The sequence below is a fragment of the Neltuma alba genome, unplaced genomic scaffold (genome assembly GCF_004799145.2).
Source record: "Neltuma alba isolate B1F8T4 unplaced genomic scaffold, ASM479914v2 tig00012900_pilon, whole genome shotgun sequence".
Taxonomy (NCBI): Eukaryota; Viridiplantae; Streptophyta; class Magnoliopsida; order Fabales; family Fabaceae; genus Neltuma; species Neltuma alba.
The window spans coordinates 16443-31220 of record NW_021637271.1 but is presented as its reverse complement, the minus strand read 5'-3'; the positions used below and the strand labels follow the sequence as shown (position 1 = coordinate 31220).

The 14778-nt window shown below is 32.6% G+C and overlaps 2 protein-coding genes across 2 annotated transcripts; both read right to left on the bottom strand.

Moving 5' to 3' along the window:
• Window positions 1-442: 442 nt before the first annotated feature.
• Window positions 443-2131, bottom strand: LOC114732313 (UDP-glucuronate 4-epimerase 1). Its single transcript, XM_028919609.1, has one exon. The coding sequence runs from the start codon at window positions 1779-1781 to the stop codon at window positions 486-488; it is 1296 nt and encodes a 431-aa protein (XP_028775442.1). The 5' UTR covers window positions 1782-2131; the 3' UTR covers window positions 443-485.
• A 10692-nt stretch (window positions 2132-12823) lies between these two features.
• Window positions 12824-13590, bottom strand: LOC114732314 (putative glycine-rich cell wall structural protein 1). Its single transcript, XM_028919610.1, has one exon. The coding sequence runs from the start codon at window positions 13485-13487 to the stop codon at window positions 13032-13034; it is 456 nt and encodes a 151-aa protein (XP_028775443.1). The 5' UTR covers window positions 13488-13590; the 3' UTR covers window positions 12824-13031.
• Window positions 13591-14778: the final 1188 nt, after the last annotated feature.

The following is a 14778-nucleotide window of genomic DNA, read 5'->3' as shown; positions in this document are numbered from 1 at the left end:
CCCTGAAAAAACTAATATACCCCCACCGTCATCTTCTGTGTAATATACTCTCCGTAATACTTCCAGCGCTTGGCATACTTCTGCAATCCATCGTGCCTCACAAACCGCACTGACCCATAATACCCCTGCGGTTGGCATACTTCCAATTTTCTGCCATTAATTTCTTTTATATATAAATTTAGATATATTAATGTAACACTTTGTCCTATAATGAAGAGAAGAACATTCAACCAAAAAAAAAATTAAAAAAAGAGAAGATCAAATAGAGGAGAAATCAAGCTTGAGCTTTTCCATTAACTTGCGATGAAAATGTGAAATCCAAAAATAATAATACAAAATCCAGAACTTACAACTGAGAGAGAGAGAGAGAGAGAGCACCATGCTTCTTTTTCTTCTTTTCCAAATCTTGTTTCTTCCTTCGTTCTTTTTTTTTTTTTTTCCCAATGACAGAAAACTCTAGAAGACTACGAGGAAAAAATATATAATTAATTTACAGATTTGCCGTGATTGTAGCCATAATAAGAAAGATACCACTTCACGAACTTTTTCAACCCGGTTTGCAAATCGGTTGTTGGCTTGTACCCGAGTTCTCTTCGGGCCGAGCTGATGTTGGCGTGTGTGAACGGAACGTCGCCGTTTCCGGGCATGTCCACGATCTTCCTCTTCGCCTTTACCTTCAAGTGACTCTCAAGGATACTCACTAATTTAGGTACAGTCACCGGCGATGTGTTCCCGAGGTTGAAGATTCGGTACGGTGCGGGTCCGCGCTTCTTGCCACCCGATCCGGTGCTCTTCCCTGCAGTGTCCAGCGATCCGATGCAACCCTTCACTATGTCGTCGATGTAGGTGAAATCTCGGGCCAGGTCGACCCGATTCTTTCCGCGATATATTGTGATTGGTTTGCCTTGGAGGATGTTCCTAGTGAACGAGAAGTAAGCCATATCGGGTCTGCCCCAGGGTCCGTATACAGTGAAGAATCTCAACCCGGTGATGGACAAACCGTAGATGTGGTTGTAGGTGTGGGTGATTTCTTCGCCGGCTTTCTTGGTGGCGGCGTAGAGACTAGCAGGTTGGTCAGTCCGATCTGATTCCGAGAATGGCACCTTCTCGTTCAGGCCGTAGACGGAGCTGGAGGAGGCCCAGACAACAGCCGGCTGAGGATTCGCCGATTTGCAAACCTCCAGAAGCGTGACGAGGCCTGCGATGTTGCTGTGGACATAGGAGTGTGGGTTCTCCATAGCATACCTAACACCGGCTTGAGCCGCCAAGTGCATTACGTGCGTGAAGGCAACGGTGTCGAAGAGCTTAGCCAGAAGCTTGGCGTCATTGATGTCCCCTTCAACGATGAATACGCCATGACTATTTAGAAGCGCTTTCCGAGCTTTCTTCAACGAAGGATCGTAGTAGTTATTGAAGTTGTCGATTCCAACTAGGCCGTCTCCACGTCGCTTAAGGGCGAGGGAAACGTGGGTGCCGACGAAACCAGCAGCTCCGGTGACAAGCACGGACATACCTCCGTTGCGGTGGATCTGAGCTGAGTCCCGAACCTGTTTCTCCCACTGGATTCCTCCCCAAGAGGCCGACAAGTAGCGGCTGCCGGAATCCACGAAACCCTGGAAGCTCAAATAGGAAGCCGTCAACGCAATAAGGAAGAGGGCCCACAAGAACATGGTGCTGGTGGAGGCAAAACACCGGTACATCTGACGATTCATGGTGTGAGCCCTCTCGATCTTGAATTTGCCCGGCGTGGAAGGAAACAGATCATCCTCTAATGACGGCATTTGCTTCCCCAGTTTGAAAAATAAGGAGAAAAACTCGAAAAAGAAAAACTTAATTGGGAAAAAAAAATAAAAAGCAGAGAAGATAACACTAGCTCTTCTGGTATTGTTGTCGATGAAGCGGAACGATTGGATTTTTGGCTTGAAAACGAAAGAAAGAATAAAGGATTGATTGGCGAGAAAGAAAGGAACAACCAGACAGGCTCACACAGATGCAGAAGAAAAATTTAAAAAGGCGACTAATTTCGCTGCATCTGCTAAGATAGCCCATAGAGAGAAGGGATTATATATAGTGGTCACCCCACAAAGAAACGATAAGAATGCGCGTGAAGGACGGCCAGAGTGGAGGAGAGAGAAACTGCACACACACACGGATTTAGGTGAGAGAAAGGGCAGTGTGTGCGCGTGTTGTGTGTCAGAATTTATTGAGGGGAAAAAGAAAACACTTACAGAAATGAAAAAATCTAATATCATCTAAATTTGGAAGCCAGGCGGGATAATTGGGCGAGGCTAGTAGATGACAGGTGTCGCAGTAACTAGAGAGTAACTGGGAAGGCTGTCTCTGAATATATGATTAGCCAAGATAGGGGAAAATCCCTTCTTAAATTTAAACTAATCTAAATTTAAATCCCAATTAATTTTTTAATAAAACTTTGTTTTCGGTTTTCTTGGCCTGAATAATTCTTGGGTTTTTCAGGGATGAGAAAATCCAGGCATTGATTAAACTGGATTATCTCATTTCCAGTTGTGGGCGTTGTGGAACAGTAGACTCGATTCCATCTCGAGAAGACGTTACCGAGAACCGGAAGAACCGGTGTTGCTTTCTGAAAATAATGCACAGCACAACTTTTTTTTTTTGGGGACCAATACAGATTGATATTTAGTTTATGAAATTAAAATTAGAAAACTAAAAAAAAATCGCTCCATAACGCGTCCCCGGAAAATCCGATAATAGTCTTGCTAGAAAGTTTGCTGGCATTTTTCATAGTTGCATTAGCTGTGCCCGTTTTATTTTTAGTACTTTTTTTTAAAATCTTAGACTTTCCACATTATAATTTCCTAATTTATGGACTATATAATATATCAAATTAGCTCTCAACAATTGCTCTTTAAGTCCATGGTCGAACAAAAATTTGCTCTTTAAGTCACGGTATTTATCACAATCTGGCTTTTAAAATTCAACTAACCTAAATTCATTTTATTATAAATACATTTTACAGCGTTCTCATATTTATTACTCAATTAAATTATTTGTTTTTATGTAGGAACTGAGTTATTTAATTTCCATATTTTATATATAAATATTTTAATTTGATAGAAATTTCAAATAATCAAGTTCGAACCAGAAAAGTAACACAAAATTTATTGCAAGTCTGAAAAAATTCAGAGAAAATCAAAATACTAGTATTCTACAATACTCTTAAAATCTATAAATGAAGCAAAACTAGCGAGTGGAAGGTCATTGCAGCTTGGTAAGAAAGAAAGAAATTCAAAACGAGTATGGTTGGAGACTTGGATTTTGTTTTTTTGGGGGGGGGGGGGGGGGAAGCTTAATTGTCTTTTAATAAACTTCAGAATTTAAATGTCATGAATTAAAAAAAATGAGTGGTAAGGAACATTAACCCTAGCTGAACTTGAACTCTATAAAAATAGGGCTCCATAAATCCCATAATTGCATAAAAGGTACTGCCTCCAGTTTATAATTTAAGAGCTATTTTGATTTATAATTTAGTTTTAAATATAAGATTCTAATTTATTCTATTTTTTATATTTATCTAATTTTATCAAAGTAGTTCTTATAGTAGTTGCACATGTTAAAAGTTTCATTAAATGAAAGTTTTAAGTTCTAACTAATACACATGATTAGTAAGGACATTTATTATAAGTAACCAAATTAACAAAAAAATTTAATCTATTTAAATCAGTTAATTAATTCTTATAATAAAAATTAGAGGTGGTATTAATTTTTTTAAAGGGTTGGATATAATTAGGAAAAGTAAAAGGGAGAATTACAGTGAGGTCCCAAGTAATTAAAAAACAAGTCCCAGAAGTTGTCATTCTCACTGTAGGACTTGTTATTTCAGACTGCTCAGATTGTTACTTAGGACTTTATAATGATTATTTCTCTTATGTGGGACTTGAATGTAATTCTCCCAAAGTAAAATCTGCCCTTACCAGATGTTTGCTTATGAACTAATCAACAGCAAGTGGGAAAAGTGAAAGGTACGTTCTAAAGTCAATGATGATAAAATAGGAAAAGCTCTTAGGATAATGATGATGATACTAATTGGGTGTATGTCACTAAAGAATTATTATTAACGTTTTCTCTTCGGATCAAATCCAGAGGATTTTATGCTTGATACTTGGTTAATTTGGCTTCTTCTTTTTTTTTTTTTAACCTTGTTGGTTAATTTGGCTTACCAAACTGTTTATATATTTTTTTAAAATAAATTATTTATCTGGAAATCAAAATACAAAAGAAAATTGTTTTTCAGCAGTAATACCCTCATGCTAATAGATGCATTTTTCCAGAAAGATTTACAAACTTCTTAACCAAAATAGAATTAACTTAAAAACTATTTTTCAAAAGAACATTTAATTTATTAAACCTAAAACAAAGAAGGATAGTTACTGTCTTATTATTAATTATCAACATCATTATTTTCTCATTTCTCTTTTTCAGTGTGTATCTTTTGAAATGCTTCGACAGTAAAAAAAACGCAAACTTGTCGAATAATTAAATCTTTTAATTATTGCTATAATATTTTGAATGCGTTTTTATACCTTAACAAATCAGTTAATATTATTGAAAATACATTTTTTTTGATATTGACCCTTATTTAATATGATATCTCATATGAAAAATATGAGAATGACTAGTTCTTAATTTTTATTAATACTTGTTAAAGGCATTTAAAAAAAAGATTATTAACTACTGATTGAAAAAATGGAAGGAATAAAATAGATTTATAAGATAAAAATATGGATTTAAAAATAAGGAAGAGAAGTTTTGACTTAAAATTTAGAAAATATTCGGGAAATTTTTTATAGAAAATCTAAGTAATTCTTAATCATTAATTCATTCTCCCGGAAGATCGTGCAAACAAATTTTGTGAGTTTAGGGGAAAAAATACAATTTCTTTTATTTTTTATTTTCGCTTGCGGCATTGAACTGACGTGATGGGGACTATATTGATATAAACTTGTTTATTAATTTTTCAGAACTCTTTATTAATTCATCGTTTTTCTTCATTAATCTATTTTTTTATTAGAATAAAATCATAATAAATAAGATTATTGTTGAAAATTTTACCCGAAAAGAATAAACTAATATTAAGAATGTTGTGACACATAGCCCTCACGATTAATTGAAAGCAAATACGGTACTTCTTTTTCCCCTTACAAAAATAAATATAGTACTACAAATAATATTTTTGCAAGCTTCACAATTGGACGGTGCCTTTTTTAATGTGCTAGAACTATGAGCCATTTTTTAGTCTTTGTTGAAAATAAGTAGCACAGAGTTTGATCCGAGGAAGATACCTTAATTTATGTTTAATTTTTTCCCATATCCATGTGGACAGTGGACCACTGGACCGTCTTAATTAAATTTCGAGTCAGAATTGTATTGCCTGAAAAAATTAATAAATAACAAAATATACAATAGATAATTAAAAACTCTCATAACTCATATCAGGAAAAAAATAAAAAAAAAATAATACTACTACTAATTAAAATAATTAACAAATAAAAAATACATTAAAAAATGTAAAAAACACTGTTAACTCATTATCAGGAATCGGTCCTGTTGATTAATTAAGCGAGTTTGTATATAATTTCATAGGTCCGTCTTAGAACGTAAATCATTCTTAGCACAATTAAAATAATTTTTACTTCAATTTCAGTTTAATTCTTAAAGCAATAATTTATATAAGTCACACTTAGGAAGGAAATTTGTAATGTCACTTGTTTTGATTTTAATTGAGCGTAGATTTATGAAAATTAAGCTCATTTTCAAGTAAACTTTGAGAAAGAAGTCTAAACAATTATATTGAAAGATATATATATATATATATATATAAATTAAAAATATGATGGCTCAAGTGGCATGCGTGGATTGACTTATCTTTTGGAAATTGTGAACCTTGCTATGATATGAAAATTAAGCTTGTATTCACAGATTTAATGAACACTTTTTTAATGACAAACTAGATTAGAGTAGAGACAAAACAGAAGTTGGCTTGGCTTAATGTGTTTTAAATTTAATCCAAGTGCGTGAAGAGCAGCGGGCGTGGCTAATCACCGTCAAAAAAATTACTTACAATTTATAAATTATTTTTGTTGTTGTTAATATTCAAATCCTCGTCCACAATTGTCAAAATTAAACATGGAAGTTAATTATCTTTTGTCTCTAAATACCTCTTCTGGGTTTCATTCATTCGTCGTCATTGTAATGGCGAGCAACTAAAAACAAGTCTTGGCCCCAAAAATAATAATGAGGAAAATTTACAATAATTAGGAAAACTCAGAGTTGAGACTGAGGAAAGGTTCAAGAATAGAATCCGTATTGAAAGTGAAGTGAACACTGATTTTATCTGATTATTATTAATAAAAACCCAAAACTGCCTAATTATACCAGCTGCTGGTCCATGGGAATATGGATAGCGCCGTTGTTTAGTATCAAAATGATATCTAGATTATTTAGATTTAATTTTGTCGTCTAGTGTTTTGATTTCTTATCTTTTAAATTTTTAAATAATTGATTGTAGTTTTTCCCAAAATTTTTGATAAAACTTATTTTTATTATGTAAATTTTAGATAATTAAATTATTATGTAAATAACTTATTTTTTGATAAAAAGTTTAAAAAAGAAATTGCAAATAAAGATCCCTAATATGTCAAATTGCGATTTGGGACTCTAAATTTAGAAAATAGCAAATAAGAACAGGGTCCCATTTTTGCAAATATGAAATATGAGTGAAATGTCTAAAACGCCCCTCAGTCGAATTGTGATTTGGTCTACTGAAATTGTCATTCATTAAAAATAAATATATTTACTTTATGCATAATGACATATCGGGTCACTTTCTTTCCAAAATCATATCAACATGAATATGGTGAATCATTTTTATTGAAGTTATAGTAGGTGTACGTAAGGCTAGAAGTTGACAATTGCACATATTGGCAAATTATAGATATATATATATATATATATATATATGGAGATTGAGGGTATGTTTGGAATAGCTTATAAACAGTTTTTCAATCGTGCTTTATGGAATACAAAGTAAATTTGTGAGAAAAATTTTGTTTCGACTTACATAAAACATGTTTATAAGTAATTTCGATCATAATGACAAACAGAGCTTAAATTACCATAAAGTGCAGGGAAAATGACACTGCATTTTAAAAACTTAACAAGGATCCTTGTTAAAGTTGGAAAGCTTATATGCTTTTTAAAGTCCCCACTTCGCATTCTCACCATTGGATTAGGTTAGTTAATATAATATTGCATCATGCAAAAAGATTTCATGGTCGAGGATGGAGTAGTTGGGGGTGAAAATAGATAATATTGATTGGCTCAACGGGTATGATATTTTTGTGTCATTTCAAAATATTCATACATATATTTTTATGCCATTTTTTTATTGAAATATTTGTGAAACGATCATTTTTGTACTATTTTAAAAGTTTTTTTACATCCCCGGGCTCCCCTTTTTTTTTTTGGGGGGATTCACTCAGTATACTTAGCTAGACAAAAACATAGAGGGTTTTGATTCGCGGCAGGGACTTGTCGGCAAAGCTGTAGACATAGGAATAATACTAAACGGGGCCTCGCTTTCAGGATGGTGCGGCTTAGCCAGTTTTACTGTTTAACTGGTCGTACTGATACGATATGTTTAAGTTAATTATTGCGTTCACACTTTATAAATAGACAAGACACATTCCTCCAATTGGCACAGAGCGCATAGAGAAAAGGGCATCTTTGAAAAAATACTAAGGGGGTGTTTGGATAGAAACCAAACCATAGTTTCAGAAGTGCTTTTATGGTTTACGAAGTAAATATGTAGAAAAGTTTGTCTCGTTTTATAAAAAAGTGCTTCTGAAACTATAGTTTTCATATTGCCAAACACCCCATAAGCTTCCCATGTGTGTTTATATTTCTTCTCCCTGCCGACTTCTTTTTGAAAACATCTCCTCGTTGCTTCCAAGAAACCCCCACCATCTTTTATTCATAATTAACCTTATAATCACCTCCTTCTCCATCTTTAACACTCCTTCCGTTTTTGTATATAAACTTTATTTTTACACATGACCGATTTAAAATATAAACTTTATTTTTAAATTTATCTAAATGTTTATTATTTTTTTATTTTTTTAGTTGACTATATTTAATACTCTCTCATATTAATAGTATTCTCATATATTCTTTTTTATCATTTTTTTTCATTTATTGCTTCTCATATGCTTTCCTAATAAATAAGGACAAATCTTAAAAAATAATTTATTTTTTACTCATTTATTATTTTTAATTAATTTTAACTACTAGTTCGTTAAACATGATTTGATTATTTGAAACTTACACATAGGACCGGAGGGAGTAGTACTTATAAGAATTATTCTCTACCTCTTTTATTATAAGATCCAATTTTTTGAATGAGTTTATCTCTTTTTATAAGATTCTCTTTGAGTTTGTCTGAGCATTTAATACAATATTACCTATTTTATCCCCTAATTTAATGTATTTAATATATTATCTTTCTTTATTTATCTCACTGTTAATCTCTCGCATTTATCCATTTGAAAAAAAAACTGCATTTCTACATATTAATTGCTTTTAACTAATTTTAACTATTTTCTTAAATCATACAATTAGTTAAAAAGATCTTCTAATAAGGGAAAAGTAGTATTTAATTAAATTGAATACATTAAAAAAGTTAAATTAATTATTTAATTTTAATATACTACCTCAAGTCCTAAATATAAGAGCTGATTAACTAATTTGAACAGATTAAGAAAATAAGTTAAATGAATTATTTATAATAAATAAATGTTTTTCCTAAAATATCATTGCTAATCAAGTATATAGGCCGGAACAATCATTTTTAGAAGGATAATCTTAAAAAAAAAGCATAAATATGAGAGATAAAGTGGATTGGATCTTATATTTAGGACCAAAATTAAAGTCAAACGAGGTCTTATATTAAGGACCGAAAGTACAACACTACAGAATTGTAAATACTTGATGGTTATAATAAAAACTGTCAAAAAAGATGAGATGGAATTTGCACGATTATTTTGTCGAGAATACTTGACGGTTCAAAAAGGACCCGTCAAGTAAGTAAAATAAATATTTGATGGTTCCTTTGAAAACTATCAAGTTTAGTAATAATTGATGGTTTTTCAATATAACCATCAAGTATTTGTTTAACATATTTGACGGTTATATTAAAAAACTATTAAGTATTGCATTTTAAAATCTCTAATCTGTTTCATTTCGCTCAAACTCGGTTTAAAATTTTAGGCACCGTTCTTTTTTGCATGCTCTGCCCAAACCTCCCAACACTCTAATCCACCATCCCCATGTCATTTTCGATCTTTCCATGTTGTTTTTGTAGTTCCTCCTCCATCATCGTCACATTCTATGGTTCTTCTCCATTATCGTCGTGCTTTGTGGTTTGTTTTTTCTCTGAAGCAATCAGTGAGCTTTGCCATTGATCCTAACTATGCCCTTCCTATGCTCATCTTAGATGCAAAGACAGTGGCTCAAGTCATAGGTAGCTTTGTTATTTGGCCTAGCCATCTTCTTATGTTAGGACAACCTACAAAGGTATGTATATGTTGAAACTTTCAGTTAATTTAAAATAAACTTGTTTTAACTGTTAATTATGTGTTTGTCACTCATTATCATCAACACAAAAGCAGCCCTCTAAGCTTGTTCAAGTTGTATCATCAAGATTTCAAATATATCTTCAAGAATATGCCATTAGGACGGGATTAGAATACCCCGGTTCCTTAATTATTCCCCTAGATTTTGAGCTAGAGATCTATGGTAGACCCTCGTCTGACTATGTTACAAATGATGTATTGAAGGAAAATCTGACTCATAGATTGGCTAGCATGAATGCCAATAACTTTTATATCAGGTATCTTTTAAAACTTTGATTAAATACTCAACTACTTGAACACTTATTCTATTAATCTGTTTGTTTGTTTATTTATGTATCTTTACAAGAGTTTTACAATCCCCAGTAGCCTTGATGACAAGTTCAAGATTATCAGCTCCCACACTTTTGCTAGCCATGGCCTTGATATGAAGAAAGACTAATCCAAAGATTTGACAGATATCTTCATTTCAAGGGCAGTAAAAACTAGAGATACTTTTTTTTTTGGCGCCTTATTATCAAGGATAATATACTGAACTTCCTCAAATTCTTTTATTTTTAAATATTTTGTAATTGTTCTAATTGTTTTTCTTATACTTAGGTGACACTGGATGCTGATTGTGGTCAATCCCATAAACCTAAGGATTTAATATCTCGATTCTCTTCATGGAGATCCGACTAATCGACTGTTTATGGTTTCATTGTTTAATAAGTAATATTTATATCTATTATTTATATTTTATTTAATTTCTTGCTTCTATATAATTTTTGACAATCATTAATATTCAATTTCATTGTCTTCTTAGAGCTTTGTGGCTATATTGCACAGATCAAACCTTACCCTAGTCCCGGTCAAAAATGACTAATTCCACTCAGCCTTCCCGTGAAAGAAAGTGAAGGTATTCATCATCATTATTTACTATTCAACTAAATATGGTTTATTTATATGATTGAGTCATATATTTTCCTTTCCCATTCTTTATAGTGCCCATGTCAGCCAAACAAAAGCTCTGATTATGGGTATTGCGTGATAAAATTCATAAAGAAAATAATTATACACAATTTAGATATAATCCCTACGAAGGTAATATGCATTTATTAAAGTTTAATTTATATATTTTAGAATTATACTTATCGTAGCTATACATTTATACCTAACTTCAATTTACTTTTGCATACAGTACTTTGTGTGACACATATTGCATGATGTATTCATCCATTTAAATAGAGAAAATCATTGAAGAGTTGACAATGGCTTTGTATCATCAGTAAGCATAAAATAGATAGGAAAGCATAAGACTTATTTGGTTTCAATATTATGTTGTTGTGGTTTTTAGCAATTGACCAATTTTTATCTTAGTTGGTTTTTTGCTTTTGCTTTTTGTACTTGTCCAAAATTTTGATTTGGTTTAAGACCACATATTGTATGACATTTGGTTTGTTATTAAGATGTATATAATGTAAATTTCTGTTTGGTGGTTAATTATATTCATATGACTAAATTATTGATTGTTATATATTGGTTTGAATGTTGGCTTGATTCTGTTTATCAAATAATGCTGCTTTGTATGAAATTTTATAATACAGGGGAGCTGTTAGAAAAGCAATACCACTATTAAAATTTTTTTTGAAAATACTTAGCAGTTATTAGTTTAAGGGAAAACCATATCATAGGTACCTCTACTTTCTCTCAATTTTTAATTTGGTACCTATGTGTTTTTTCCTCTTGATTAAACATTTAATTTTATTTTTTTTAGCAACATTAGCTCTTATAACTTTGTTCTATTGGCATTTTTAGTCTCTATATAAGGATTAATGATGTTAATTGAGTAAAATTAAAGATTTAGTTAAGAACAAAAAACACATAGGTACCAAATTAAAAATTTACAAAAAATACAGGTACCTCCAGTATGGTTTTCCCTTAATTTAAAACCATGAAGTATTTATACAATACTTGATGATTTTTTGAATAACTGTCAAGTATTCTAATTAACCGTCAAGTAATTGGTGCCAATAACCATAAAATTGGTCATTAATACTTGACGATTTTAATTTTAGAACCATCAAATATTATCTAAAATATTTGACAATTAGTAACTATCAAATATTATCCATCCAAATATATAATGCAAGTATACTTGACAGTTTTTAACTGTCAAATATGAGCAAAAATAACCGTTAATTATTATGTTTTTTTTTGTAGTAGTAGTATCTAACAACATCTTCTTTAAATACTTCATGTACATTATGTATTAATTTATAAATTAAATTAATTAGTTTAAAAATATATAAAATGAAGATAAAATAGATTAAGGTATTACATTAAAAAATAAAACCAATTTTCTAATCAGTTCTTACATTTAGACTAGAAGAGTATATGATATAACAACATTTTTTTTAATAATTATGGATAAAGAGAACATTTAGATGGAGTCTTTTGATTTTCGCAACAGTGACATTATAAAAAGTATTACCGCAAGGGAAGAAAAATTGAAAAGTGGTTCCTACGTCGAAAAGTGGTTACTACGTCTTATGTCTCAACATATTTTTATTGTTGCTGTTATTATTATTATTATTACTACTACTACTATTATTATTATTATGATAACTCTAAAGCAGACATTATTTTGATGTACCATTACTTATATTAAGTTGTTTTACTCATTTTTCCTCCAAAAGAAAAAAGAAGAGAGCAAACAAAAAAGAAATATGAAACGCCATAAAGATCCTTCCTTATAAATATTATTTATTATATCCTACGACGGTGATAGAGTGGTAATGGCCTATTACTATTAATTTTTTCAATTAAGTTTTATTTATTTTCCTGATAAGAAAAGTGTTGAAAGACTCGCGACCAATTGATAGCTGGACGGAGCACTCTTATCTCAAAGTGAATCAAATATGAAATATCATTCATTGCATATTCCTCATAAAGCATTGGCTCCACATTATGTACACTTTTTTGTATTTTAGTCTACACAACGCATTCCTTTTTTTTTTTTTTTACTAGAGTCTAAACAACGCATTCTTAAAATAATACCATCATTACTTAGTAATATTACTTCTAATTTTTATTTTAATCTTAAATATAAGAACCCAATATATTTTGTTTCTTATATTTATGTATTTTTTTTTAAGATAGTTCTTCTAATAATATTATATAGAAGCTGGTACGATCAATTTATAAAATACTATTACATTTATATAGATATACTAAAATTCTTTTGACATTAGAAATATATTAATGATAAAGTGACGGAATTCACCATCTACCATATTTATTTTTTTGTAGCACACATTTTCCATTTATTTTTTTTTTTAACTCACACCCACGGTTACAACATTCTACTACATCACCATATTTTATTTAGTCACCCCCACCTTCACCGTGGCCGTAGCCGGAACCCTCACCATGACCATATCCGGAGCCGCCGCCGCCGCCTCCTCCACCTCCACCTCCACCTCCACCGCCACCTCCACGCCCTCGTCCTCTCCCAGACCCAGCTCGAGAACCTGCGTATGACCCAGCATACGAACCTGCCTCAGAACCTGCTCCTGATCCATAACTGGAAGATGAGGAGGATGAACTGGATGAAGAACTTGAACTGGAGCCAGACCCAGACCCAGACCCGGCTCCAGCTCCTGCCCCGGATCCACTTCCACCTCCTATGCCCAACCCCAGCCCCGCTCCAACTCCAAGGCCCAGCCCACCAAGGTCCAGACTCAAGTCCTTCCTCTCAATAACCCTGCTTTCTGATACGAAAGCAGACACGAGAAGAAGCAGAGCGAGCAGAGAGCAAGACCAGGATGCAGAAGCACCCATTGGTAACGAGGAAATAATGAAGGAGAAGGCAAGCTATATAAGGAAGAAGATGATCGATGAAGTTTTGATGGCAAAGTAAGTCAATAAGATCGAGTGAGAGTTTTCTGATGGGGGAGGTGAAGAGTTTTGACCCTATATATATAGTTGGTGAAGGTGTGAGTGGTACATTATTTTATGGGAGATATTAGAAAGTGGAGAATGTGATAGACACAAACTTTGTGGCTGAAACTGCAAGAAGCAGAAGCATATGACTGTGTTGGTGACAAGTGCCCTACAGGAACCGACCCATTTTATATCCACTCAGGCACTCACGATAGTGGAGAATGAAAAAGCTGTTCACATACATGTTTTTGGTTTGGTATTTGTATTTGCTTTGACTTCAGAGGTTCTTGTTGGTGCCAGCTTTGGGCTAGGGTTTTGCATATAGCACTCACACTCATCTGCAAGAGGCGTGCTGGCTTTTTACTTTTGTATGTTTTATAGATCATTTGTTTATTAGTTTGGTAGTGGCAACATCGACATACCAAATTAACAAGAGGGTTGATTCAATTTCTCAGTTCATAATTTATAAGATTGTAAGTTCAAATTCTATTGCTTATGTGAAAGTTTTGTCGGTGAGTGATTTATAAATACTCCTTCGATCTTTAATATAAGACCCAATTTTTGAGTTAGTTTTGGTCCTAAATATAAGACCCATTTCTCATATTTATTAATTTTCTCTAAATTACCCCTATAGATACTCCCTCAACCATAATCAAGTAAAAGAGGGAGATGATGTATTAAGAAAGATGATTATGGTGTTTTAGGAAAAATGTGTCACTTTTCTTGTAATTAACTAACTTACCTAACTTTCTTAATCTAATCAAATTAGTTAAATGAGTTTTATATTAAGAATTGGAGGAGTATCTTTATAAACAATCTCTAAGTTTAGAAGTATATCTGACCTTAGTGAGCTCTGAAGACTCAGCGTACTTAATTTTTTTTTTTTTGGGTATAAAAAAAAGGGAAAGAATACTACGAGACAAGTTCGTGAGACTGCAGCTGGGCATGATGAGAAATGAAGGGTTCACGCAGGAAGATGGGTGCCGTACGTGGGAACTTGTGAGCGGCGTAGGTGTGGTTCCTGTTTTTCTGTTGTTGTGGTGGGATTCAATAGTGGGATGATCATCCTATGACTTCACTGTACTTGTTAATGGACGTAACAACTGAAACGTCTTGCCATTAATTATTATGTTGAGGGACTCGTAGCTAGCAAGCTAAGACTAGGCCAAGGGTGAATTATATGTCAATT